Source organism: Leopardus geoffroyi, chromosome B3, assembly GCF_018350155.1.
Source record: "Leopardus geoffroyi isolate Oge1 chromosome B3, O.geoffroyi_Oge1_pat1.0, whole genome shotgun sequence".
NCBI lineage: Eukaryota > Metazoa > Chordata > Mammalia > Carnivora > Felidae > Leopardus > Leopardus geoffroyi.
Window position 1 is genome coordinate 52,654,766 of NC_059337.1, and position 25,956 is coordinate 52,680,721.

Sequence of the window (25,956 nt, forward strand, 5' to 3'; positions counted from 1 at the left end):
GCAAGACAGGCAAAGAATAGTACTTATTTCAGAAGGTGGAGGTGACACTTAATAGGATAATGTGCGTAGCGGCACAGTGCCTAGCACATGCAAGCCCTCAGTCAAAGCCATTTCATTTTTGCCCTTGGTCTGGGAATAGTCTTTTATTTGGGGTATTTGTTCCCTCTGTTATCCTTGTCAGGATCTGTTAAATATAGAGAGGCAGCAGCTTCTAAGAGTTCCAGGTCAGCGTTGCCAGGTGTAGCAAGCCACCATGTATAGCCTGGCCAAAGAAGGAGATAGGTTTCCACATGGGCAGACAGCAGCCAAGAAGCTTCCTGGCTGGGGCAGAAGCTCTTTCACATGGAAGTCTTAGACTCTCTGCCACACTGCTACCTGGTTTGTAATTCTCTTGGCAGGTCCTGCTTCCTGCTGCTGCCTTATCCCTTTGGCCCGATTCTGTTTTCTAAGGAGTTTCTATTTCCTGACTTCTTGCACTGCACTTGGGTATATGTGCCTTTTTAGTTTTTAACTGCCTATTGGTTCTGGCCATATTCCCTTGCCTTGCCTTCAGGAATTAATGGCTTCTCACTTCCTGACTGACACTATGGGTTCTCTACTTTCTGTCTTTTCATTCACATGCCCTCCCAGCTTCTGCCTGCTTATGTAGTCTTTGACCTATTTTGTCTCTTACTCTGGCATCTGTATTCCAGCTAGGTTTTGATCAATGTTTTGTTATGACTTACAGGTACTATGTGCACCTCAACTCATGACTGCTTATCAATATGATATGCAAAATACTTAGCAAATGGTATGGAATGAGCACTGCCCAGTCAGAATGGTTGTCAGTTCTAAATATCAGGGATGGCTGTCTCTGTACATACTGGCTGAACAGCAGCCCAGCTTACTAGACTCTAGACGCCTTCAACTGCCCTGATGAGAGGCCTCTCAGGGCGGGTGCCTCATATATGCTCCCTACTCAACTCCAGGCTTGGCACGACTGGCCTTGTACCCTGTTTCATGAGCTCCTATTACCCACCGTCCTAGAGCTGACCTTCTAATTAGCACTCTACCCAGCTTTCAATAGGGGAAACCTGGCAACCTACTTAAAGAGATGGGGTAGCCTTGAGGCCAGAACAGGAGGGCAAAACATAAACGTAGAAGTATGTATATTCCAGGTATAGCAAAAGTATCTTTGCAGCAAAAGGCTCTGTATAAAATTGTGTTGTTTCTTCAGAGTTCATTCTGTTTTCCTGCATGGACGACAGGAAGTCTCTTCTGCACATGCCTTCTATGAGCCTCTTTGAACCACTCACTTATGGTCTATAAGAAACAATTTGGTTGTATGCAATTTACTAATAAAGAGAATGAGAGGAAACCCTCTCATTTGACAGAAAAACTTCTGTTCTATCAAAAGGCTGGATCTGTTCTTTCCTCAACACTCCCCTAACTCAAAATAAAAACAACCCCTGGAACTTCCTTCTATACGGACACAAATCTTGAATGTAGAGAGGAAAGAACGGTGCTTTCAGGATGGTTCTTGAGTAGGGCTAGCATTTCAAAGATTTGGGAATTATCAATACTTTGAGGTTGGAGTTAGGGGATGTAGTATCATCAGAATAAATGATTGATAGGAGCCAAGAAAAACCAAAAAAGGGGACTTCCCCTGAGCCTACTCACACCTCCAACAGGATTTTAATCTCGGAAACTCAAAGCCACAGATTCACTGCGGCTAGGTATCACTAACCGCACAGTTCTCCACAATCCTTTCTCTTTATTGACTTTCTAATTTTATTAATCTCTCCCACTTTTTTAATTTAAAAAGTTCAAACTTACAGAAAGTATAAAAGAACAGTATAATAAATACCAGGATACCATTTTCTTAGATGCACTGCCATCATTTTGCTACATTCCTGAGCTTCCTCCCTCACCCTTACACTTTTCACTTTTTGCCCTTGAATTAGCTCAAAGTTGCAGATATCATGACACATTTCCTCTAATACCTGTACTTCAAACGACTAAGGACAGAGTCTTACATAACCACAGTACCACTACTGCACCTAAGAAAATGAAAAGTAATTCCACAATATTATTTAATATGCAGCCCATGTTAAGTTAAAATTCTTCCAGTTGTCTCCAAGTCATCTTTTATAGCTTTTTTTTTTTTTTTTTCTGATCTAGGATCCAAAGTTCACAAATGTCAAGTGGTTGTTACATCACTTGAGTATTGTAATCTGCAATACTCCCTGTTCTCCCAACAGTCACCTTTCCAGTCTTTATGGAACATTGCATAGATGAAATCATGACGTTATTGCATCCCCACAGGAGACTCATAATAGGTGCTGGTGTGCTTGAGCACTAGGCTGAGGTGATAACCTCCTCATTTTTCCATTGGATGGCCACTTTTTCTCTAGGTAATTTGTGGTGAGATAATCCTATTCTCTAACAACCTCTCACAGGTTCTGAACCCATGGAGGAGTCCCTGCCTGAATCAGTTATGGAAGAGTTTGCACAGCGCTGGTTTTCTGGTTCTCTTATTCCCTTTGTTGTGTATTATTCAAACAATGACCCATCAGTCCTTGTCCTCTCTTTCCTCAGTGCGTTTGCTCTCTGGTTACTTCTTACTGGGGCTTCCCCCCCCCCCCCCCCGACCTCCTTGTTGACCACATTTAACCAGCCTCGCAAGACCTTCTCCCTTTACCCGCAGATCTCATGACTTCGCCTTCAGCAAATTAAAAACAAAAGCAAAGAAACACAAGTTGCCTACCAATTTACAGTAATTTACAAACATTAAAGTGGCTGTGATACATATTTATTGGGTTCGACTGAAGAGAGTAGAGAGAGGAAATCAGTTTTATTTTGTTTTTAAATTGGATTCCTAAGCCCTGAAAAAAAAAAAAAAATCTTTCCTCTTCACTAGGGTAAAGTCACTTGTTCTGTCACAATCAGGCTTTTTGTAATGGTGTTGAACAGAAGCGACCTCATCCCTTCAGTTCCCTCATAGGAGCAACTAGGAAGAACAGATGTTTGGAAATGATGGGCCCAAACGCCCCATTTTACACGGAGAAAGAGACTCAGAGAGGTGAAGGGGCTTGCTCAGCTCCTTAATGGTACAGCTAGGACAGGAACCCGGATTAAAAAATACCTCCTGCGATGTTCTTTTTCATTCCCTTCCCAAGTGCCTTGTGATTCGGCCGTTTAATGGGTAAGATGAAGCCGTTGCATTCACGGCCTCCTTCATTGCTAATTTGCATTTTGCCTGCATCACCTTCCCACCTTTGAATGCTTTAAGTATAAATTCCCATTAGAAGCCTTTTATTAATATTATTATTTTAAAATCAATCTTCCTTTCTGCAGATCAACAGGGAAAATTTAGGAAGACTCAGGGAGCACTTGCTACCACTACTTTAACCAGGAAAAAAAAAAAAAATGAAGGTCTTGAGGACCTGCAGCATCAGGCCGCTCCGATTGCCGCTTTCTAGGAGGCTGAAACGCCCGGCGGGTGACAGCTCTAGGGATCTTAAAAAAAGATGCCAGCTAGAATCCACCCTTCCCCATCTCCCGCTTTAACGATGCAGTGACAGGCACAACGCTCCAGGAGCTTGTCTAACGTTCACCGGAGAGAAGAAAGTGGGGAACAAAGCCCAGCTTGGAAAAACCCAGCCCCGCAGCGCGAAGACGGGAGACCGCGCCCTCACTGCAGCGGCCCTCCGGGCTGCCGAGGCTGCGGAGCCGCAGTGCGGAGCGTGGGACCCACACCCCGGCGGGCGCCTCCGGCCCGCGCCGCCCCGCGCCGCCCCGCACTACCCGCCCGGCCGCGGAGGCTAGAAGCGGCCCGGGTTCCGCGCGCCCGCCCCGCCGAGCGCGGACGCAGCGCAGCATCCTCAAGCCCCGCGGGGAGGGCGCGGCCGCCCACGCTCTGTGGGCCGGGGTCTGCAGACCACGCCTGGCCCCGGCCGGCCCTCACCGCCGCAGCGCGCTCACCCTTCCGTGCGCCCATCCCGGAGCCGGCGGTGCGGGCCGTAAGTCCGTCTGCCCCGAGGTAGCGGGGCCGACCGTGCAGGGGCGGCGCCGTGGCCCGGGCGAGCGCGGCGATCAACAGGCGGCTCCCGGCCGGGCGCGGCGCTGGGGCGCGCGGCGGCAGCGGAGCAGCCTGGGAAGCGTAGTTCGAGGCGGCGCGCCGCGGCCGCGCGGAGGCGGGACCCCCTGCCGGGTCTTCCCCTGCAGGTGTCCTCTCCCGGAATCTACGTCCGGACCCCGTCCCAGCTCCGCAGGCGCCGAGGACCTCAGCCTTGGGAGAAAGCTGTGCAGCCTCTTTTGAGAAGCTCGGGGCTACGGATAGGGTGGGTGGCAAAGGCTTTCAAGCCTGTGAGGAGCAGTTGGGTGAGTGAGCATCTTTACGCGAAAGCATGAGTTTTTACAGGCTTTACTGGGGCCTAGGGCGGGGACCCGGGAAGGAGGAGTAGCTAGGGTAGATGCCTGCAGGGACGGCTTAAGGTAAGACAGGTGGGGTTTAGCAAGGCTGATTTAAAGTTTTGGGGTTAGGTTGTTGGAGAGCCCATGCAGGCGCAGTGGCTTTTACTAGATGTGAGACTAGAAACTCTGCCTATCGAGTCTTGGCAACCTCATCTGTAAAATAGGCTTAAAACCTAAACAGGTATTGTGAGGACTAAACCCATATTAGGTGCGTGTACGAAAGCACCTCTGTTAGGCACTTAACACACCCGTAATAAAGGCCCCTTCCTTGGAGGTTACAGGGGTTCCCGGGCACACTTCTCGCCTGGAAAGTCCTACCTACAATACTAAGTTAAAAACAGGTGAGCCTCACTGGGCTGGGTAAATGTTAAAACCCGCTCAGCTTGTTATTGTCAGCCTTTTAAGCCCGTTAACTTCCTCCCGGAACGTACTGAAATGTGCTGTCTGCCAGGTTCTTGGGCGCTAGAAAGATAGAGAAAATACAGTCTTGTCTCTGAAGCATGAAAGTCGGGTGGGGTGGGGTGACATAGGACAAAGACAGAAATTACTCAAATATATGGCATAATGGGGTTATCTTCCAGAAGCTTTCTCTAATTAGATGTGCTGTCTCTCCTTTTTGAATGCTTTTTGCATACTTCTACTGCAACTCTTGTATATAGCATTTATCTCAACTGTAAAAGTATGTTGAGTTTTGTAAGTGGCTGCTTTGCAGTATTTTACATTATGATGAGATTTGCATCTTAGGGATGTGGTGGAAGGGAAATAAACCAAAGGGATGGATGCAGCATTGCTGGTGTAATCTGCCTGAAATAGGCAAAGGGTGAATCGAGGTGAAACAGCATCCTGATCTAGCATGACTTGTGCAGTTATCATGTGGAAAAAAGAAAAAACCAAAACATCCCCAAAACAAAAAACCCCAAAACCAAACCACCAAAAAACAAAACCACAGAGGAAATTCCATATTTGAAAATAATAACACAACTTTGCATTTGTGAAAATACTTTCCTACTCAATGTTCTTACTTGATTTTGGCAACAATCTGTGAGATACAAAATGAGAATTTTCCCCCGATTTCTTAGAGGCACAGAGAAGTGATATGACTTACTCAAGGTCACCTGGTAGATCATTAAGCCTATCTTCTCTCCTTCCACCCTGCCCCGGAAGAGGGTTAGCCCTGTCTTTCCTTTGTACATTTCAAAATAGGGCCATGCCTTCCTCCAGAAGGTGGGCTGAATCAGAAAACAAAGTTAATTCTCTAAGGCTCTTGGAACTAGCATGATGAACATTGGCAGACAGGGGATACTGACTGAGAGACCAGTGGGATTTCCACTATCAACTGTAGTAATGGACTGCCTCCTCACCAGAATGACACATCTGATCTGGAAAGAGTGAAATGAAATGGAGGCATGACCAAATCAGCTGAAATCATGTTCCCAAGTTTTCTTGTCATTTGTTATTCCACGTATCCTATGTGACATGATATCTTTGACTTTTTTATGTTGTGCATTTATCATAAGTCATAGCCTCTGTTAAATAAGAACAGGACTACTTACAGATCAAGCCAACAGTTTCCCCAGAGAAAGTTGATGATAGGCATAAGCTGAAAATAATAAAACAGTTTTATTCAGATTGGAAGAAAGAGTAGAAAAGGTTCGATATATGAAAGATACTCAGTGATGTACCATCTTTCTCTTTTGGTTTCTTGTGGTTCCCCACAAGGAAAACGTCTGCGTGTGATAAAATGAATGGAGCATTACTTCAGATGAAGACTGCAACAGGAAGCAGGCATAGAAATGGTTTCTTAAGTAAAAGTCATAGTTGGCAGCCAAAGCAAAGATATTAGAGCTCTGTGACAGTCCCAGAGCCATGCACCAGCTCCAGGAGGATGCTGACACCAAATTAAAGACAGTAAGTTGTGAAAAAGAACTTCTAATCAATCTCTGTACCATGAGGGCTAGAAGCTAGTAGATGTTAATGGATGGGGCAGAAAGGTACGACAATGAACATTTCTATTTTTAAAGTTGAAACTTAATGGAAAGATATGATCAGTTCCAGTTTGTTTAGTTCTTTAAATCTAATATCTACATCTAAAACTTTTTAAGGGAAAAATGGATGTCAGTCATACCTATGACTTATCAGCTGAAACCCCTCATCATTTTTGGACCATATTGTAGGTTTAACTTTCAACTTTTTAGAAAATGCAAATGTAAAATTGAAACAGGTAGAGCTGGAAGGGACCTTACATATAATCTTATCTAATGTCTTTGTGTAGGTGAGGAAGCTGATATGTCAACAGTAAATGTCACTTGACACAAAGTAAAAAATTCTGTGTGGCAGTTATAATGAAATATTTTCATTATTCACAGTGGAATATGTAGTATACCTCATTAGGAACATATAGCAGATACTCAACATCCATTCACGTCTCTTCCTTCTTTACAGAAGTCTGTATAGCCGTGTTTACCTATTAGGGAAGGCGACCCTATTACCATCTCAGAGGTACACTCCTAAACTATCACGGGCAAGATCCTTTTGACTGGCCAGTGAGAAGTTGGGGTGGGCATGCAAACCAGTTCTGGTATGTGAGACCTGAGGAGAGGTCTGTGAAAGCCTTCCGGGAAAGATTTTCTTGCTCTTCAACAGAGACATATAGGGAAACATGCCACCATCTCCACTGATGTTGTTGCATCTGGCCGTGTTATCTGAAAGTGGCCCTTTAGGAAGCCAGCACACCGATGATGGCACAGTAAAGAGTCAGAATGACCCTGGGTCTGTGATGTTGTTGTTTAGTCAGTAAATCAATCAGAACTGGTGCTGCCCCGCTTGTAGATTTCTTGTTATATGAGATAATAAATATCCGTATTGATGAGTCAGTTTGAGATGGATTTTTCTGTTACTTCAAGCTGAAACCATCCTACATGTTACAAATGAAAGGTAAAAGTGAATTCTTTGAATGGACTGAAGGTCTGCTTCTCAGAGTTAATAAAAGCAAACAACAACTACAGCCGCAGGCAAAGGATGGGGATATTATCACATAATAGATAGAAGTATGGGTTATAACATCAGACAGACCTGGGTTTGAACCCAAATATTTACTGCCTGGTTGACTGTGATCAATTTTTTTAAACCTCTCTAAGCTTCATTTTCTTTATCTCTAGACTGGGGACAATAATACATACCACACTGGGTTGTTATACAGATTAAATAGGATAATTTGTGTCAAGGATGCTACAAAGGACATGGTGCTTAGTAAGCACTGCAGGAGTGGCAACTATGTTGATGCACTATGAATTAATTCACATTTATAGTGTACCTGGCAGCAGGCATCTAGAAGTGAATCACTATATAATAGTGACCATGTTAAATGACATCACAGGAATGCAATCAGCAAAATCCAGAATGTGGGAAACTCTACACGACAACCCACTTCTTCAATAATTGCAAGAAAAATAAAAGAGGGAGAGTTTATGGATACACAGAAACGTAAGAGACAAATAATGAAATACAATGCGTGGTACATCTTGATTTGCACAAAGCAGCTGTCTAAAACATCACATTTATGAGAGAACTGAGGGACATTAGAATATAGGATATTTGATTATATTAAGATATTTTAAATTTTTTAGATGTGATAATGGTACCATATTGTTTTTAAAGAGTCCTTATCTTTTGGAAAGATACTACTGGATATTAGTGAAAAAATACTGAATATTTGAAGAAGAAATAATATCTGGGTACTTTAAAAATAATCCAGTGTGGGAGTGGTAGTAGGGTGGCAGCATCAGGGTATAGATGAAACAAGATTGGCCATGAGTTGATAATGATTGAAGCTGGGTGATGCACCCATTCTCTCTACATTTTTCAAAACAGCTTCATTGAGATATATTTAATTTATGATAAATTCACCTTTTTAAAGTATACAATTTGATGGTTTTTAGTACACACACAGAGTTAATTATCACCCAATCTGACTTTAGAACATTTTCAAAATCCCCCCCAAAAACCCCATGCACATTAGCTGACATTATTCCCCCTCCCCCCATAATGCCAGACCCTGGAAACTGCTAATCTATTTTGCCTTCTCTGGATTTGCTTGTTCTGGACTTTTCACATAAATGAGATATGTGGTGTTTTGTGACTCCTTCTTTCACTTAACGTAATGGTTTCATGGTTCATCCATGTTGTAACATATATCAGTACCTTATTTTTTTTTTATGGCCAAATAACATCCTACTCTATGGATGTGCCACATTTTCTTTATTTGTCAGTTGATGGACATTTAGGTTGATTCCACATTTTGGATATTATGGATAATGCTGCTATGCCTATCTGTGTACATTTTGTATAGACATGTTTTCATTTCTCTTGGGTATATACCTATGTATAGAATTGGTAGGTCATGTGGTAACTTTATTTTTAGCATTTTGAGGAACAGCCAAACTGTTTTCCAAAGCAGCTGAACCATTTGACATTTTTACCAGTAATGTATGAGGGTTCCAATTTCTCCATATCTTTGCCATCACTTGTTAATGTCTGTCTTTTTTGTTTTTATTATAGCCATTCCAGTGAATGTGAAGTAGTAGCCCATTGTGATTTTGATGTGCATTTCTCTAATGACTAATGATAAGCATTTTTTTTTAATGTGCTTATTGGCCATTTTTATATCTCCTTTGGAGATATTTCTATTTAAATCCTTTGCATTTTTTTTCCAGGTGTACAACATAGTGATTTGACAATCCTATACATTATGAAATGTTCACCACAAATTTAGTTACCATCTGTTGCCATACAAAGATATTACAATATTATTGACTATATTCCCTGTGTTGTACTTTCATCCTGTGACTTACTTATTTTATAACCAGATGCTTGTACCTTGTAATTCTCTTTACCTGTTTCATCTATCCCCTGACACCTCTCTTCTCTGGCAAACATCAGTTCTTTGAATTTATGAGTTTGTTTCTGTTTGTTTTGTGTTTTAGATTTCACATGTGAGTGAGATCATATAGTATTTCTCTTTCTCTGACTTATTTTACTTGTCACGCTACTCTCTAGGTCTACCCATGTTATCATGAATGGCAAGATTTCATTCTTTTTATGGCTGAGTAATATTCCATTGTGTATATACACCACATCTCCTTTATCCATTCACTATTGATGGATACCTAGGTTGCTTCCATATCTTGACTCATGTAAATAATGCTGCAATAAACATAGGGGTGAATATTATTTTTGAACTAGTATTTTTGTTTCCTTTGAGTAAATACCTAGTAGTGGAATTACTGGATTTTGTGGTATTTCTATTTTTAATTTTTTGAGGAACCTCCATGTACTGTTTTCCATAGAGGTTGCACCAATTTATATTCCCACCAACAGTGCATAAGTTTTCCCTTTTCTCCACATCCTTGGCAACACTTGTTTTTTCTTGTCTTTTTGATACTAGCCATTCTGACTAGTGTGAGGTGCTCCTTGTGGTTTTGATTTGTCTTTCCCTGATGACTAGTGATGTTAAGCATCTTTCCACGTGTCTGTTGGTCATCTGTATGTCTTCTTTAGAAAGATGTCTCTTTGGGTCCTCTGCCCATTTTTAAATTGAATTGTCTTTTTAGTGTTGAGTTGTAGAAGTTCTACATATTCTTTGAATACTAGCTCCTTATTGGATATAGCATTTACAAATATCTTCTCCCATTCAGAAAGTTGTGTTTTCATTTTGTTGATGGTTTGTTGTGCAAAAGTTTTTTAGTATGATGTAGTCTCAATTGTTTGTTTTTGCTTTTGTTTGCCTTGCCTAAGGAGATGGATCCAGAAAAATATTGCTAAGGCTAATGTCTGAGAGTTTATTGCCTATTTTTCTTATAGGAGTCTTATGGTTTCAGGTCTTAAATTTAGGTCTTTAATCCATTTTGAGTTTATTTTTGAGCATGCTGTAAGAAAGTGGCCCAGTTTTATTCTTTTGCATGTAGCTGTCTGGTTTTCCCAACACCATTTATTGAAGAGATTTTTTTCCCCAAGTGTATATTCTTGCCTCCTTTGTCCTAGACTAATTGGCCTTATAAATATGGGTTTATTTCTGGGCTTTCAATTCTATTCCATTGATCGATGTGTCTATTCTTGTGTCAATACTGCACTGTTTTGATTACAATAGCTTTGTAGTACAGTTTGAAATCTGGGATTATAGATACCTCCAGCTTTGCCTTTCTCAAGATTGCTTTGGCTATTGGGAGTCTATTGTGGTTCCATAAATATTTTAGGATTTTTTTGTTCTAGTTCTGTGCAAAATACTATGAATATTTTGATAGAGATTACATCAAATCTGTAGATTACTTTGGGCAGTATAAACATTTAAAAACTATTATTTCTTCCAATCCATGAGCATAACACATCTTTCTATTTATTTGTGTCATCTTCAGCTTCTTCCTTCAATGTGTTATAGTTTTCAGAGTGCAGGCCTTTCACCTCCTTGGTTAAATTTATTTCTAGGTATTTTATTCTTTATGATGCAGTTGTAAATGGGATTATTTTCTTAATGTCTCTTTTTAATTGGGTTGTCTTCTCATTGTTGATCTGTAAAAGTTTTTTTTTTTTTTTTAAATATGTTCTGGTTATATATCTTTTATCAGACATGTGATTTGCATATATTTTCTCCCATTCTTTTTTTTTTCACTTTCTTGATGGTATCTTTTCATAAGTATCCTTTATCAGTTTGAGGTTTCTGCCTATTCCTACTTTGTTTGATAGTTTTATCATGAAAGGGTGTTGGATTTCACCAATTTTTTTTTCTGTATCCATAAAGATGATCATCTGGGGTTTTCCCTTTGTTTTATTAATATGGTATATTATATTGATATTTCAGATGTTCAATGAACTTTCTTAGGTTAAATCCCATCTGGCCATGGTATATAATCCTTTTTACATGTTGATGGATTTGATTTGCTAATATTTTGCGGAGAATTTTTACCTCCATATTTATGAGAAATGTTTGTCAGCAGTTTTCTTTTTATGTCTTTAATTAGTTTTGGTATCAGAGTAATATTGGCCCTATAGAATGAGTTAGAAAGTATTCCCTCTTATTTTTTGGAAGTATTTGTGAAGAATTGGTATTAATTCTTTAAATGTTAAGTAGAATTAACTCATGAAGCCTTTCGGCCTTGGCTTTTCTCTGTTGGAAATTTCAAAATTACTAATTCAGTCTCTTTGCTTTTTCTACATATATTCGGAATACGTAGGGACACCTGGGTGGTTCAGTTGGTTGGGGGTCTGGCTCTTGATTTTGGCTCAGGTCATTGTCTCGTGTTTCGTGGGTTTGAGCCCTACATTGGGTTGCGCACTGAGAGTGTAGAACCTCTCTCACTCTCTCTCTCTGCCCCTCCTCTGCTTGCATGCACACTCTCTCTCAAAATTAATAACCTTAAAAAAAAAGAATATGTATATCTTCTTGAGTCAGTTTCATTAGTTTATGTCTTCCTAGGAATTTATTCATTTCATCTAAGTTATCTACTTTATTGGCATATAATTCTTCATAGTATTTATTATCTTTTTTATTTCTGTAAAGTCAATGGTGATGTCCCCTCTTATACTCCTAATTTTAGTATGTGAGTCTTTTCTCTTTTTCTCTTGGTCAGTCTAGCTAAAGATTTGTCAATTTTGTTGATCTTTTCAAAGAACCAACTTTTTTCCCCCTTTTCTCTATTGTTTTTCTAGTCTCCATTTAATTTATTTCTACTATAGTCTTTATTATCATGGCCTAGATGGTTTCCCTGTGAATTCTACCAAGCATTTGAGAAAGAAATGATACCAATTCTCTGTATGTCTTCCAGAAAATGGAAGCACAGAGAATACTTCCTTATTCACTCTGTTAGGCCAGTATTACCCTAATAACAAAACCAAAGACATTACAAGAAAGGAATTACAGACCGATATCTTTCATAAAAATAGAGGCAAAAGTCTTCAACAAAATATTAATAGATTGAATTTAACAATGTATAGGGAGAATGATCCATTATGACCAAGTGGGATTTTTTCCAGGTATACAGGTCTGGTTCAACATTCAAAAAAAACTAATGTAATCCATTAAATCAACAGGCTAAAGAAAACAATCATGTAATCATATCAATAGATACAGAAAAAGCATTGAACAAAATTCAACCTTCATTCATGATAAAAAGCTCCCAGAAAAACTAGGAATAGAGCTCCCAGAAAACTAGGATAAAAAGCTCCCAGAACTTCCTTAATATGAAAAACAATGGCTAAAAAAAAAAAAAAAAAAAAAAATACAGATCGCATGATACTTAATGATGAGAAGTGAGATACTTTTCCCCTAGGATCAGAAACTAGGCAAGGTTGTCTCCTCTTGCCAATTCTTTTTTTTTTTTATGTTTATTTTTTGAGAGAGAGAGAGAGAGAGAGAGAGAGAGGCAGGGTGTGAGTGGGGATGGGGCAGAGAGAGAGGGAGAGGGAGACATAGAATCTGAAGCAGGCTCCAGGCTCTGAGCTGTTAGCACAGAGGCTGACTTGGGGTTCGAACTCAAGAACTTCAAGATCATGACCTGAGCCAAAGTTGGATGCTTAACTGACTGAGCCACTGAGGTATCCCTCCTCTTGCCGTTTCTATTCCACATTGACTAGAAGTCATAGTTAATGCAATGTGAGAAGAAGGGTTGGGGGAAGGTTATATACAGATTGGGAAGGAAAAAGTAAAACTGTCTTTGTTTATAGATGCATAATTTTTATGTAGGAAATCCCAAATAATCATCGAAAAAACAAACAAATTAACCCTGGAACTACTAAGTCATTATAACAAGGTTGTAGATAAAACCTATACAGAAGTCAATTGCTTTCCTATAATTGGAAGTTGAAATTAAAAATGCAACACCATTTACATTAGTACCCTCCTCCCCACAAAAAAGCAAAGAAAGAAAAAATACTTAGGTATATTTATAATATCTATGTGAAAGGAAACAACAAAACTCTGATGAAAGAAATCAAAGAAGATCTAAATAAATGACGAGATATTTCATGTTCATGGAGAGAAAAACTCAATATTGTTAGGATGTCCATTCTTCTCAGTTTGACCTGTAGATTTAATGCAATGCAATCAAAATCCCAGCAGGTTATTTTGTAGATGTCAACAAACTGATTCCAAAATTTATATAGAAAAGGGCACCTGGATGGCTTAGTTGGTTAAGCATCTGACTCTTGATTTTGGCTCAGGTCATGATCTCACGGTTCGTGAGATTGAACCCCATGTCGGGCTCTGTGCTCAGAGCACAGAGCCTGCTTGGGATTCTGTCTCTCCCACTCTCTTTGCCCCGCCCCTCCTAAAAATAAATAAATAAACTTAAAAACAATAATCCAAAATTTATATGGAAAGACAGAAGATCCAGAATAGCCAATACAATACTGAAGGAGAACAAAGTCAAAGAACTTACACTACTCAGCTTCAAGAATTACTGTAAAGCTACTGTAGTCAAGATAATGTGGTATTGGTGAAACACAAATAAATCAATGGAACAGAACAGAGACCCCAGAAATAGACTCATACAAATATGGTTATCTCATCTTTGAAAAAGAAGCAAAGGAAATTTGATGAAGAAAGGATAGCCTTGGTGCGCCTGGGTAGCCCAGTTGGTTGAGTGTCTGACTTCAGCTCAGGGCATGATCTCATGGCTTGTGAGTTTGAGCCCCACATTGGGCTCTGTGCTGACAGCTTGAAGCCTGGAGCCAGTTTCAGATTCTGTGTCTCCCTCTGTCTCTCTGCCTCTTCCCTGCTTACACTGTGTCTCTCTCTCAAAAATAAGTGAACATTAAAAGAAATTAAAAAAAAAAAAAAAGGATAGTCTTTTCATCAAATGGTGCTGGAACAATTAGACACCCAATTGAACACCCAAAAGTGTTCCGACTTTTTGCTGTTCACAAAAATTAACTCAAGATGGATGAGCGATCTAAATACAAAACACAAAACTACAAAACTTCTAGAAGATAACGTAGGAAAAAATCTAGGTGACTTTGAAATTGGCAAGGGCTTTTTAGACAACACCAACAGTAGATCCATGAAAGACAAAATTGGTAAGTTGCACTTGATTAAAGTTGAAAACCTCTGCTCTCAGAAGGACACTGTCAAAAGAATGAAAAGGCAAGCCACAAAGTGAGGAAAAAATATTTGTTGGCAAAGATGTGGGGAAGTTGGAACCCTCACATGTTAACAGTGGGAATGTAAAATGCTACAAGGGCTATAAAAAACAGGCGGTTCCTCAAAAACCTAAACATAGAATTACCATATGACCCAGCAATTCCACTCCAGAGTATCTGTCCAGAGAAACTGAAAGCAAGCACTTGAACAGATACTTATATATCAGTGTTCATTGCAGCATTATTTACAATAGCCATAAGTTGGAAACAACCCAATTGTTCATCAACAGATAAATGGAAAAACAAAATGTGATATATCCATACAATGGAATATTTTTCAGCCATAAAAAGAAATGAAGTTCTTTTAAAAACATTTTTGTTATTTAAATGTATTTGACAATGCTATATTAGTTTCAGGTGTACAACATAGTGATTCAATAATTCTTTACCCAGTGTTTACCGTAAGTGTAGTTACCATCTGTCACCATACAGCCTAATACAGTATTATTAGCTTTATTTCCTATACTTTGGTTTTCATCTCTGTGACTTGTTTACTTTAGAGCTGCAAATTCGTACCTCCTAATCCCCTTTACCTATTTCATCCATCCCCCATGCCCACCTTTCTAGTAACCACCAGTTCTCTGTATTTATGAGTCTTCCTTCCTTCCTTCCTTCCTTCCTTCCTTCCTTCCTTCCTTCCTTCCTTCCTTCCTTTTTCTTTTTCTTTTTTCTTTCTTCTTTCTTTCTTTCCTTCCTTCCTTCCTTCCTTCCTTCCTTCCTTCCTTCCTTCCTTCCTTCCTTCCTTCTTTCTTTCCTAGATTCCACATATAAGGGAAATTATATAGTATTTGTCTTTCTTAGTCTGACTTATTTTACTTATAATACCCTCTAGGTTCATCTGAATGAAGTTCAGATACATATTACAGTATGGATGAGCCTTCATGAAGGATGTTATGCTAAATAAAATAAGCCAGACACAAAGGGACAAATATTCTAAGTTTCTACTTAGATGAAATATCTAGAATAGGCAAATTCATAGAGACAGTAGATTAGAGGTGACTGGGGACTGGGAAAGGCAAAAATGGGGAGTTATTGCTTAGCTGTTACAGTTTCTGTTTGAAGTGATGAAAGGTTTTAGAAATAGACAGTGGTGATGGTTACACTACACTGTGAATGTAATTAATGCTACCAAATTGTATACTTAAAAATGGTTAAAGTGGGGACATCTGGCTGCCTCAGTAAAGCATGTGACTCTTGATCTCAGGGTCATGAGTTCAACCCCCACACAGGGTGTAGAGCTTACTTAAAATCTTTTTTAAAATGGTTAAAGTAGTTAGTTTTAGGGGTACTTGGGTGTCTTAGTTGGTTAAGCATCTGACTTCGGCTCAGGTCATGATCTTCCAGTCCATGAGTTCAAGCCCCACGTTATGCGCTATGCTGTCATGACAGCTCAGAGCCTGGAGCCTGCTTCAGATTCTGTGTCTCCCTCTCTCTCTGCCCCTACCCCACTCATGCTCTGTTTCTCTCTCTCTCAAAAAATAAACATCAAAAACATTTTTTAAGTAATTTTATGTTTTATATATTTTACCACAACTAAAAAAAAAGCTAATGTTATATGAATATGCAAAAAACCATTGACTCACATACTTTAAATGGATGAATTGTATGGCATGTGACTTATTTCTCAAAAAAGCTGTTCAACCATGCAATTATATAACTTTAGCACAATTTGCTTATCTATTCTGCTTTTGATGTGTAATTGTTTCCTGTTTTTTGTTATTCTGAACATTGCTACAATGGACATTCTCATGTTTCCTGGTGTATAGGTGCAAGGTTTTCAACAGGGCATGTACAGTTTCTAGTTTTGGAATTTCTGATTTGTAGAAATGAACATGTACAGTTTTGCAAGATAATGGTAGAGTGCTTTTCAAGGTGATTGTACCAATTGTACTTGTCCCAGCACTGCATAGAATCCTACCTTCACCAATAATAACTGGTCTTGCCAAACTTTTGCCAATCTGATGAACATAAAATAGTTACTCTTTGTGGCCTTAAGGTGAATTTTTCTGATTATTAATGAGGTTGAGCATTTTTCATATGTTTATTTACCACTAAGATTTTTTTCTTCTATAAAATTCTAGTTGTGCCATTGAGGTATTTGGTTTTTTTTGTTTGTTATGTAGGAGTTAGCTTTTAAAATATTCTAGATATTAACCTTTGGTTGTATATGTTACAAATAAAACATTCTTTGTTATCAGTATTTATGCACTTTTTAAATTCAGATAGCCTAAGTTCAAATAATGAAGAATACCTAGATTTTCAGAATCTATTTGGTTCCTGATTTTCATGTAAAACTTAGCTAGAGTTTGGAGCACCAAGGTGGCTCAGTTGGTTGAGCATCCAACTTTGGATCAGGTCATGACCTTGGTTGGTAGGTCGAATCCTACATTAGGCTCACTGCTGTCAGAGCAAAACCTGCTTCAGATCCTCTGCCCCGCTCTCTCTCTCTCTGCCTCCTTCCCCCAAATAAATAAAAACATTAAAAAAATTAAGAGTTAGCTAGGGTTTGAATACTAAAGTACAATTCAAAGATTTTATTCAAATGTTTTTGTTTCCTGGGACATCTGTATCTTCTTCTAGCTGCTAATTTAATTTTTCTTTAAGGTATCTTTTTGTTAGCAGAAGTTCTTAATTTTAATGTTCTCATGCTTACCAATCTTTTATGAATAATGCTTTTTTGTCTTGATAAATAAGTATTTTCTGGTTTTTTTTTTTTAATGTTTATTCATGTTTGAGAGGCAGAGACAGAGTGTGAGCAGGGGAAGGACAGAGAGAGAGGGAGACACAGAATCTGAAGCAGGCTCCAGACTCTGAGCTGTCAGCACAGAGCCCAAAGCAGGGCTCCAACTCATGAACCGTGAGATCATGACCTGAGCGGAAGTTGGTGCTTAACTCACTGGGCCACCCATGTGCCCCAAGAAGTATTTTCTTATCCTGAGATCATTTGGATATTTTTCTGTATATTCTTCTGAAGGTTTTAAAAGTTTTATCTTTCATATTGAAGTCTGTAATCCATCGTAAGTTAAATTTTGTATGTGGTAGGAAGTGGAGATCTAGCATGGGGATGACCAATTGTCCTGAAGTCTTCTATTTCATAGCCATTCCCAGTGATCTACACTGCCACCTGTGTCATAGATGAAGTTCTCATACATTTATGATTCTATTTCTGGATGCACTATTGGTATCCATTAGTCTCCCAGCATGAATAACATCCTGTCCTAAATATTGCTCCATAATAATTCTTGATGTCTGGTAAGGCAGTTTCCCTTTGCTTATTCTTCAGAAGTATCTTGGCTGTCTGTGGGTCTTTGCTCTTCCATATCACCTGTAGAATTAGCTTGTCATGTTTCTTGCAAACCTATATTGGGATATTAATTGCTGCTGCACAGAAGATACAGATCAATTTGTATTTTGAGTCTTCCTGTCTATAAACATAGCATAGTGGGTTTTTTTTTTCATTTAAGTCTTCTTTAATATGTTTTAATAAACTTAAAACTCTTTTCTTTTTAAAGGTCTTATCCTTTCTTAGATTCATTTCTCGGTTCCATCTATTCTGTCATTTAATCTATTAATGTTTTAATATTAAGGCACCCTTGGATTTCTGGGATAAAGTCCATGTTTGTGATGGATTATTTTTTGTAAGCATTGCTTGATTTGGCTTCACAATGTCTTAAGATTCTTAGATCCATGTTTCTGAGTGGGATGCCTTTCTCAGCTGGTTTGGGTCATAGTTATAAGATTGGGTGTGTGGTTATACACTGAACTGATTTGGGCATTGTTCCTGCTACTTTTGTTCTCTGAAAGAGTTTATATAAGATTGGACTGGTGTTTTCCTTGAAAGGTTGATAGAATCTTCCAACAGGATCTTCTGGAGGCTGACTTTTTTTTTTTTTTTTTTTTTTTTTTTTTGGTAACAAGATTTTTAACTCTAGTACTGATCCAGTTTCTTTAATGGTTATAACAACTGTTCAGACTTTTTATTTCTTCATATATTAGTTTAGGCAAGTTGTTTCTTGTTCTAGCTTTCAAATTCCTCTTGTTTTGATATATAAAGCTGTCCCTTTTTAAATTGCCAGCCTAGTTATGAATTTTATTTGAAAAATTAATCTAAATTGAAAATATTTGTAGTAGGAGGACTTCATACTAGCTGAGACCTTCCAGCTTGCCAGAACCAGAACTCCAGATAGGTGCTTCTTTGACTTTACTAGATATTATCACGTAGCTTTTTAAAGCAGTTGCACCGATTTATATTGCCAACACTATGTGAGATTTCCTTTTGTTTGACAATTTCACCAGTACTTAGAACCGTCCAGTTCTTTAATTTTTGCTAATCTCATGCCTATGAAATTGAATTTTAAATTGAATTTCTTTGCTTAGTGGTAACATTATATTTCCTTAGGTTTGTTGGCCACTTGAGTTTTATCTCCTGAAAAATTTTGATCATTTTTTTAGTGTTTGTCTTTTTATAACTCATAGTCATTTTAATATATTCTGGATAATAATACTTTGTCAGTTATATGTATTCAAATATATTTTTCCATTTTATACCTATCTATTCAACTTTTAAGGTACCTTTCAAGGCAGAGAAAATTTTAATGTTGATATATAGAATTTACCAGCCTTTTTTTATTCTTTGTGGTTTGTAATTTGGTATCCTGCTTAAGAGATCTTTTGCTATCTCCAGGTTATAAAGATACTGTTCTAAAAGTGTTAAAGTTTGTTAAAGAAGATTCCAATTAGATCTTCAATCTGTAACTGATTTTGATACATGGTATGGAAGATATTTAATTTGATTTTTTCCCACAGGATTAACTGTGCCAACAGCATTCATTGTCATAGATTAACTTCTCTGATATGGATGGGCCTGTTTCTGTGCTTTCTTCGTTGTCCCTTTGTTATATTTGTCTATTCTGGCAGCACTACCGCAATGGTGTAGTTCTCATGGCTGCATTGCAAGTCTTGATGGCTGTGAAGGTAAGTCCCTCTTCCTCAGTTCTTCAGAAACATCTTCTCTTCTTAGCTCTTATCTTCCATATGAATTTTAAGATAGGCCTGTCATGTCCTTTGAAGAATCCTATAAGGATTTTGGTTGGAATTTTTTTTTTAATTTTTTTTAATGTTTATTCATTTTTGAGAGACAGAGACAGAGTGCAAGTGGGGTAGGGGCAGAGAGAGAGAGAGACAGAGGGAGACACAGAATCCGAAGCAGGCTCCAAGCTCCAAGCTGTCAGCACAGAGCCTGACACAGAGCTCAAACTCACAAACCGTGAGATCATGACCTGAACAGAAGTCGGACGCTCAACCGACTGAGCCACCCAGGCGCCCCTTGGTTGGAATTTCAATGAGTTTATTTTTAGTTTGGGAAGGAAATGATATTTTCATTATTTTGCATCTTCCCATCCATAAACATGGTAAATCTCTGCTTTTATTTGCATCTTCTTTTGTATCTATCAGTAGAATTTTATAGTTTTTCCGTGTAAAGCAGGCTCTCATTTTCTTAACTTTATTCCTAAATATTTAAGGTCATCTTTTCCACAATATATTTTCTGATTGGTTGATGCAATTGATATTTGCATATTGATCTTTTATTTTATAACTTTGAAGTTTGGATAGTTCCGATGTAGACATTATTTGTATTGCGTGTAAACATTTTAGTGTTGTCTATTTTCAATAAACAACAGTTTATTTCTTTTCAGCCTTCCTTTCCCTTTCTCCTTTTTCTTACTGCACTGACTAGGGATTCCAGAACAAAATTAAATAGAAACAGTAATAGAAGCATTCCTTTTCTTTTTTTTTTTTTTTAGTTTTATTTATTATTTATTTATTTATTTCAATATATGAAATTTATTGTCAAATTGGTTTCCATACAACACCCAGTGCTCATCCCAAAAGGTGCCCTCCTCAATACCCATCACTCACCGTCCCTACCCTCCCACCCCCACCAACCCTCAGTTTGTTCTCAGTTTTTAAGAGTCTCTTAGAAGCATTCCTTTTCTTATTCTTGACCTCAAAGGAAATGCTTCTAATACTTCACCATTAATTGTGAAGTTTGCTCTGTGTTGTAGGTAGATACACAAAACACCAATATTGACATTCTGGTTGATGAAGGAGAAATAAATATATATAAAATTCACTCTAATCCACAAATTATAGATACTAGCTTTTATCATTTGGATTATGGATAAATCATCAAAAAACTTACAGGAAGATTGAATATTTGCAAACAGCCCCAATGTCTATGGAAAAAAAAACTCACAAAGAACCCTAATTATAAAATGTCAAATAAGTATGAATTCAAGCTGATTCATTCCTGAGATCTACAGGAAACTTTTGTGAAGATCGCAAAAAGGAATCATGGAGAAAATTCTGAGGATTGTATAGAACTTACTTCAGAGCATTTTATAACTTATTTGGAGGTGTTTTATGACCCAGGATTTCTTAGGGCTGGTGAAATTGAAAATAACTAGGGATAGTTTAGAAATTTGCCTTTATGAGAGAGAAGTGGGATGGCTTTTGAATCTCTATTTTTTGGTGGTACTTTTTTTGTTTACTTGCACTTTTACAGAGGCCTTGGTCATTTTGTAAAGTAATTAAGAGATCATCACTTAGTCTTTTTTCCTGCTTGACTCATTTTCTGCCCCTTATTTTGGTACCTACTGTTCTATCTTTCGGTAATCTCTGACTTGTCAAGGTCATCTTTCTGGTTCCTTATCTAGGCCTGTATTTCACCCCTTTAATTTAGCCTTTCCCAAACTGCTAAATTTATGAGAAGGAGGGTTTCCATGGTCAAACAAGCTTGGGAAATACAGTGTTAAGCCAAATCCAATAGCTTACTTTACCACTGGAGGCCTTCTAGAGCCTTCAGTATTCTAATGTTCATTGTGAATTTCCAAAAGGGAAATACAGCTTGTAGTATTTCCCCAATTAATCAATTAACTTTTTCCAAATGACACTTCATATAATCCAGTTCATTAATCTTCAAATAAAAACTTCCAGTGCTTGGGGCACCTGGGTGGCTCTTTCAGTTAAGCATCTGACTTCTGCTTAGGTCATGATCTCATGGTTCTTGAGTTTGAGCTCCGCATTGGGCTCTCTGCTGACAGCTCAGATTCTGTGTCTCCCTCTCTCTCTGCCCCTTCCCCGCTCGTACTCTGTCTCTCTCTCTCCCTCAAAAATAAATAAACATCAAAACAATTAAAAAAAAAAAACTTCCAGTGCTTATAAACTTTTCCTTAGTGGAAGACACATTATATGCTCTCTTGCTACTAGACCACAAATTCTTTGAGGACTATTTCTTTTTCTTGAAGTATTATCTGACCTCATTATATATTGAAACTCTGCCATTCCACCTCTCTTATAGTTTCTGAGATGGGCACACTGGACACTACTCAAAAATTCATGTATGGCACAATCTTGGTAAAGAATCCATTTTACCTTCCAGGATCTTTTTATTACACCTCAATTTAACTACTTGTGCTTTATTCAGGGCTCTAAGATAGGTACTTCTGGTGCTAAAAAGATGGGTGAGATGTAGTTACACCTCACTGGAGCATGTGTAGAGGAGATAGTATATGACACAAAACACAAGTTAAATGTTAAACAAGAGGTACAAACTGCCTTGGGGTTCAATGGAGAAACAATAACAATTGGACAGGTAGGGGAGGGAGACACATGGGAAGAATCAGAAAAGATTTCTTGGAGGATGTATCATTTGGGATGGGCTTTAAATTTTTGAAAAATATGGACAGTATTCGAAGAGTGGCATTACAGGGGCATATAGCATATGCAAACAGAAAGGTAGGAAAGAGGGGCAAGTTCAAGTGGCTCTTTCTGGCAGGATGTATATAGGATAAGTTGTAGATAGGATATGGCCAGAGCATGGATAATAAAAATGGAAACAATACTTTGGGTGCCAGTATGAGTTACGTTAATGCTATTGTCCACAGGGAGCCAATGAAGAATTTTTGAGTGGGAGGATGATGTTAGGGCCACTTGCTCCTCTCCTCTCCTTTGTGGTGTCTCCTAAGCTCTACTTCCTTTGCCTCTGACCAGCTCAGCGACATACAGAAACTTCAGCCAATGAATTACACTTCCGGTCTCCTGACCTGCGTATAGGGTACCTCCTCTTGTAGAGCTGTCCAGAGTAGAACAGAAATCGTGGCATCAGACTCTGATTAAATGCATACCCACTCTATGTAGAATACTGTTAGAAGTCAGAATGTTGAAGAGTGTTCAGATGAAGAATACAGACAAGAGGTCATTGGTGGATTTAATGATAATACTTTGGGCAGCTATTATTGCAGCCTATTAAAGAGGGAACTGAGAAGAAAAAAGATGGGTGCAGATAGTGTATTTTAAATAGTGAGCCACGAGAATGGATGCAGCTAGTGAGCCAGGAGAATTGACTGTAACTAATCACTTGTGCCTGGCAGCTCAGGACTAAAATTGGCACAGGTGCGCAGGGAAGCGTGAAACCCAAACAACCGGAGGGTTAGTTTGAAGTCACCCACCTGGTTCAAAGTTGAAAGGCCTGTCCTTTCTGGTATGATGCCTAAAGGCCTCGACCCCCACAAAATGTTGAGATGGGCCTGGAGAATCTGTGTGTGTTCAGTGGCCTTAACGTTTTCTGTGACGTGGACTTTGAGGTCATCAGGGTGGTCGGGTGAGGGGAGGGAAGTACCCTTCAGCTTGGAGGTCTGAGAAAGCTGGCGTGCTGGGGAATCAATACAGGAAGCAGAGCAAAGCTTTGGTGTTTTGTAGTGGTCGGGACAGGGCTCTCGCTAGGCTCTGTGGGCTCAGCGCAGGGTCCCCCCCGGGGCCGAGGACTCCTGAGGGTGGGCCCCTCTCGGTCCCCGCGGCCGCGGGCTTCAGTGCGCCTCGCTTCCCGGCACCGCAGGGCCTGCCCGGCACCGGCAAGCAGGGTGGAGCCGCGGCGGTCTGCCGGGCAGCTGCGGGAGCTCGTCTCGCTCTTCCGCTTGCAGGTGCGTCCGGGGAAGGTGGGACGCGCAGGAGGGGGCGCCCGCCATGTCCGGACCGCAGCTCCCCGCCGCGGCCTCCAGCCCGCCGCCCCCGCGGAACGGCCTGCCGCAGCCCCTGTGAGGCCGAGGAAGAGGCGGCGGCGGCGAAGGCGCCGCCCCCTTGGCTAGCTTCGCGACCTGGCGGCCTCCGCAGGACCCATGGCGGATTCCTCGCCCGCGCTGTCCCTGCGGGAAGGCGGCCCCCGAGCCCCCCGGCCCTCGGCTCCCTCGCCGCCCGCGCGCTCGCGCTCGGGCTCGGAATCCGAGGAGGCCGAGCTGTCGCTGAGCCTGGCCCGCACCAAGACCCGCTCGTACGGCAGCACTGCCAGCGTGCGGGCGCCGCTGGGCGCCGGCGTCATCGAGCGCCATGTGGAGCACCGGGTCCGCGCCGGCGACACACTACAGGGCATCGCGCTCAAATACGGAGTCACGGTGAGCAGGGCGCGCCGCGGCGGCTGGGGCTGGTGGCACGGGCGGGGGCTCGTGGCGGGACGCGGAGTACTGGGGGTCGGGCAGGTAGCCATCTGTTCCCAGGCTCTCTCCCAGCGCGCGCCGAGAACCGCGGCAGTGGTCTCCAAAGGTGGTTCTGTACCCAGAAGGGCAGGCCTCCGAGGCTCCCTCCCCAGGTAGGTGCATCGAGTTCCCGGTGTCCTGCCCAGACACCGCCCAGATCAGTGAGGAAGGCCAAAGAGGATCTGGGAGCTAAGTTCACCCGATTTTCAGGCCAGATCACAGTACTCAAAGCTGAACTGAGGTGTTGACTCGGGGCAGAGAATTTTGTTTTCTCTGTAAACAAGCGCTGTGATGAGTCAGGGATGGTACGATTGTCTCCGCTGGATGGTTCTGGTTCTATCGATTATGCTGCTTTATTTAGAAGTGAAATTACACCCCTGGGCTCACTGGCAACTGTGAATGTGACACCTGTCGCTAAGCAGCAGCCCAGAACTGGGGTCTAGGTGAGCTGAAGAGCTGTGTTTATTATAAATTTATAAGTGTGTGTGTCCTGGGCGTATTGCATTACACTTCTGGGAATAACATGGAAACCTGAGGGAACATATTGTCTCATTAAAATTACTTATAATTAACTCTGAGCTATGTGATGGCCTTTTTACATCTGAGTTCTGTATCAGTTTTCAATGTTCTTTCCTGAAACACCTAAGACAGCAATGGGAAGAAAGGCGATCTTCTCTGTATCTTTCTCTTAAAGAGAAACTCTTCCTGGCCATTCACAGAATGACAAAGACTGAGTAATTTATTTTGCACATTCAAGTTGGAACTATATGTTTACCTAGCAGGTCATTTTGGGACCAGGAATCTTGCTGTGCAGGCATATACTGATAATATTATGCTATGGTAGTCCCTTTCCGTCGTCCTGGGAGTTTGCAAATGTAAACATAGAACTACAATTCTTATGTATATCAATAAAGCCTGGTTTGTGTCAGAGCCAGAGAAGAGCAGAGTTGGGGAGTATCAGCAACTACCTTCTGCTGAATGCCTGCTGTGTGCCAGATATTACATTTGTCCTGTTCCATCTTGTTCTTATTCAGTTTGATTTCCCTAAAGAGCCTTGGAGGTAGGTGTAATTAACCTGTTTACAGATGGGAAGATGGATGAAAGGTAAGGATATTAAGTATGTTTATTCACTGAGAGCAATTTGAATTAGTACACAGCTGCACTTGCTCTGAAACAGCTGACTGCAGTTCTCTAGTTTTCATCAAATGCTTTCTAATCTATGCTTTTGCTTAATATAGATCCTGTTACTCATAACCTTATCACCCCTTTCGGGTAAAGTATAAACCAGATTCTTCACTACTTTCATGAAGACTTGGTTTTAAGATGTTAAGTATAATGAGTTGGGAACTGTAATCTATACCCTCAAAGAGTCTCTCTCAACTGCAACACTATTGATATTATGGACCCTATAATTGTTTGTGTAGGTTGTGCCGTGCATTGTTGGATGTTTAACAGCATCTCTGAGCTCTGCCTATTAGATGCCAGTAAGACCCCCAGCCTCCATCCAGACATTGCCAAATATTCCCCAGCAAGAAACTCACTCTTCATTGAGGACCACTGGTTTATTACATGTGTATCATTTCCTTTGGGCCCTGAAGTATAGTTGATGACATTTTTAGAGACTCTTCCACTGGTTGTGTAGAACCAGTGAAAGTGATAATTCTTACTGTAACAGTGAAGTGATGTTGTTGCTTTAATTCACATGTACAGATAGTAGTTGGATTTACTCGTTGTAAGTTGAGGTTTTAGGTGGAAGCTAAAAAGGCAGAAAGGTTTTTTTTCT

At 40.2% G+C, this 25,956-nt stretch overlaps 2 protein-coding genes and 1 long non-coding RNA gene across 5 annotated transcripts in view; 1 reads left to right on the forward strand and 2 right to left on the reverse strand.

The window, feature by feature from the left end:
* The window catches only part of TMOD2 (tropomodulin 2), a 55,352-nt gene extending 51,247 nt beyond the window's left edge, over positions 1 to 4,105 (reverse strand). The window contains exon 1 of the mRNA XM_045449736.1: positions 3,964 to 4,105. The gene's annotated coding sequence lies outside the window, so the exon portion shown is untranslated. The remainder of the gene's footprint in view (positions 1 to 3,963) is intronic.
* A 196-nt stretch (positions 4,106 to 4,301) lies between these two features.
* Positions 4,302 to 25,956, forward strand: part of LYSMD2 (LysM domain containing 2) — a 34,669-nt gene continuing 13,014 nt past the window's right edge. Inside the window, exon 1 of one of the 3 annotated variants that reach the window (XM_045449740.1) lies at positions 4,302 to 4,362. Coding sequence is in view for 1 of the 3 variants with exons in the window: in XM_045449737.1 (XP_045305693.1) it covers positions 23,820 to 24,092 (273 nt within the window). In the remaining 2 variants the exon portion in view is untranslated. Of the gene's footprint in view, positions 4,363 to 23,641; positions 24,093 to 24,137; positions 24,287 to 25,956 lie in introns of those variants that run through there. The other 2 variants (XM_045449737.1, XM_045449738.1) reach the window with 2 other exon arrangements.
* On the reverse strand, positions 6,787 to 23,642 carry LOC123583018. The gene is made up of 2 exons (XR_006704700.1): positions 23,154 to 23,642; positions 6,787 to 7,369 (listed from the first exon to the last, which is right to left on the reverse strand). It is a non-coding gene; the product is annotated as an uncharacterized LOC123583018 (long non-coding RNA).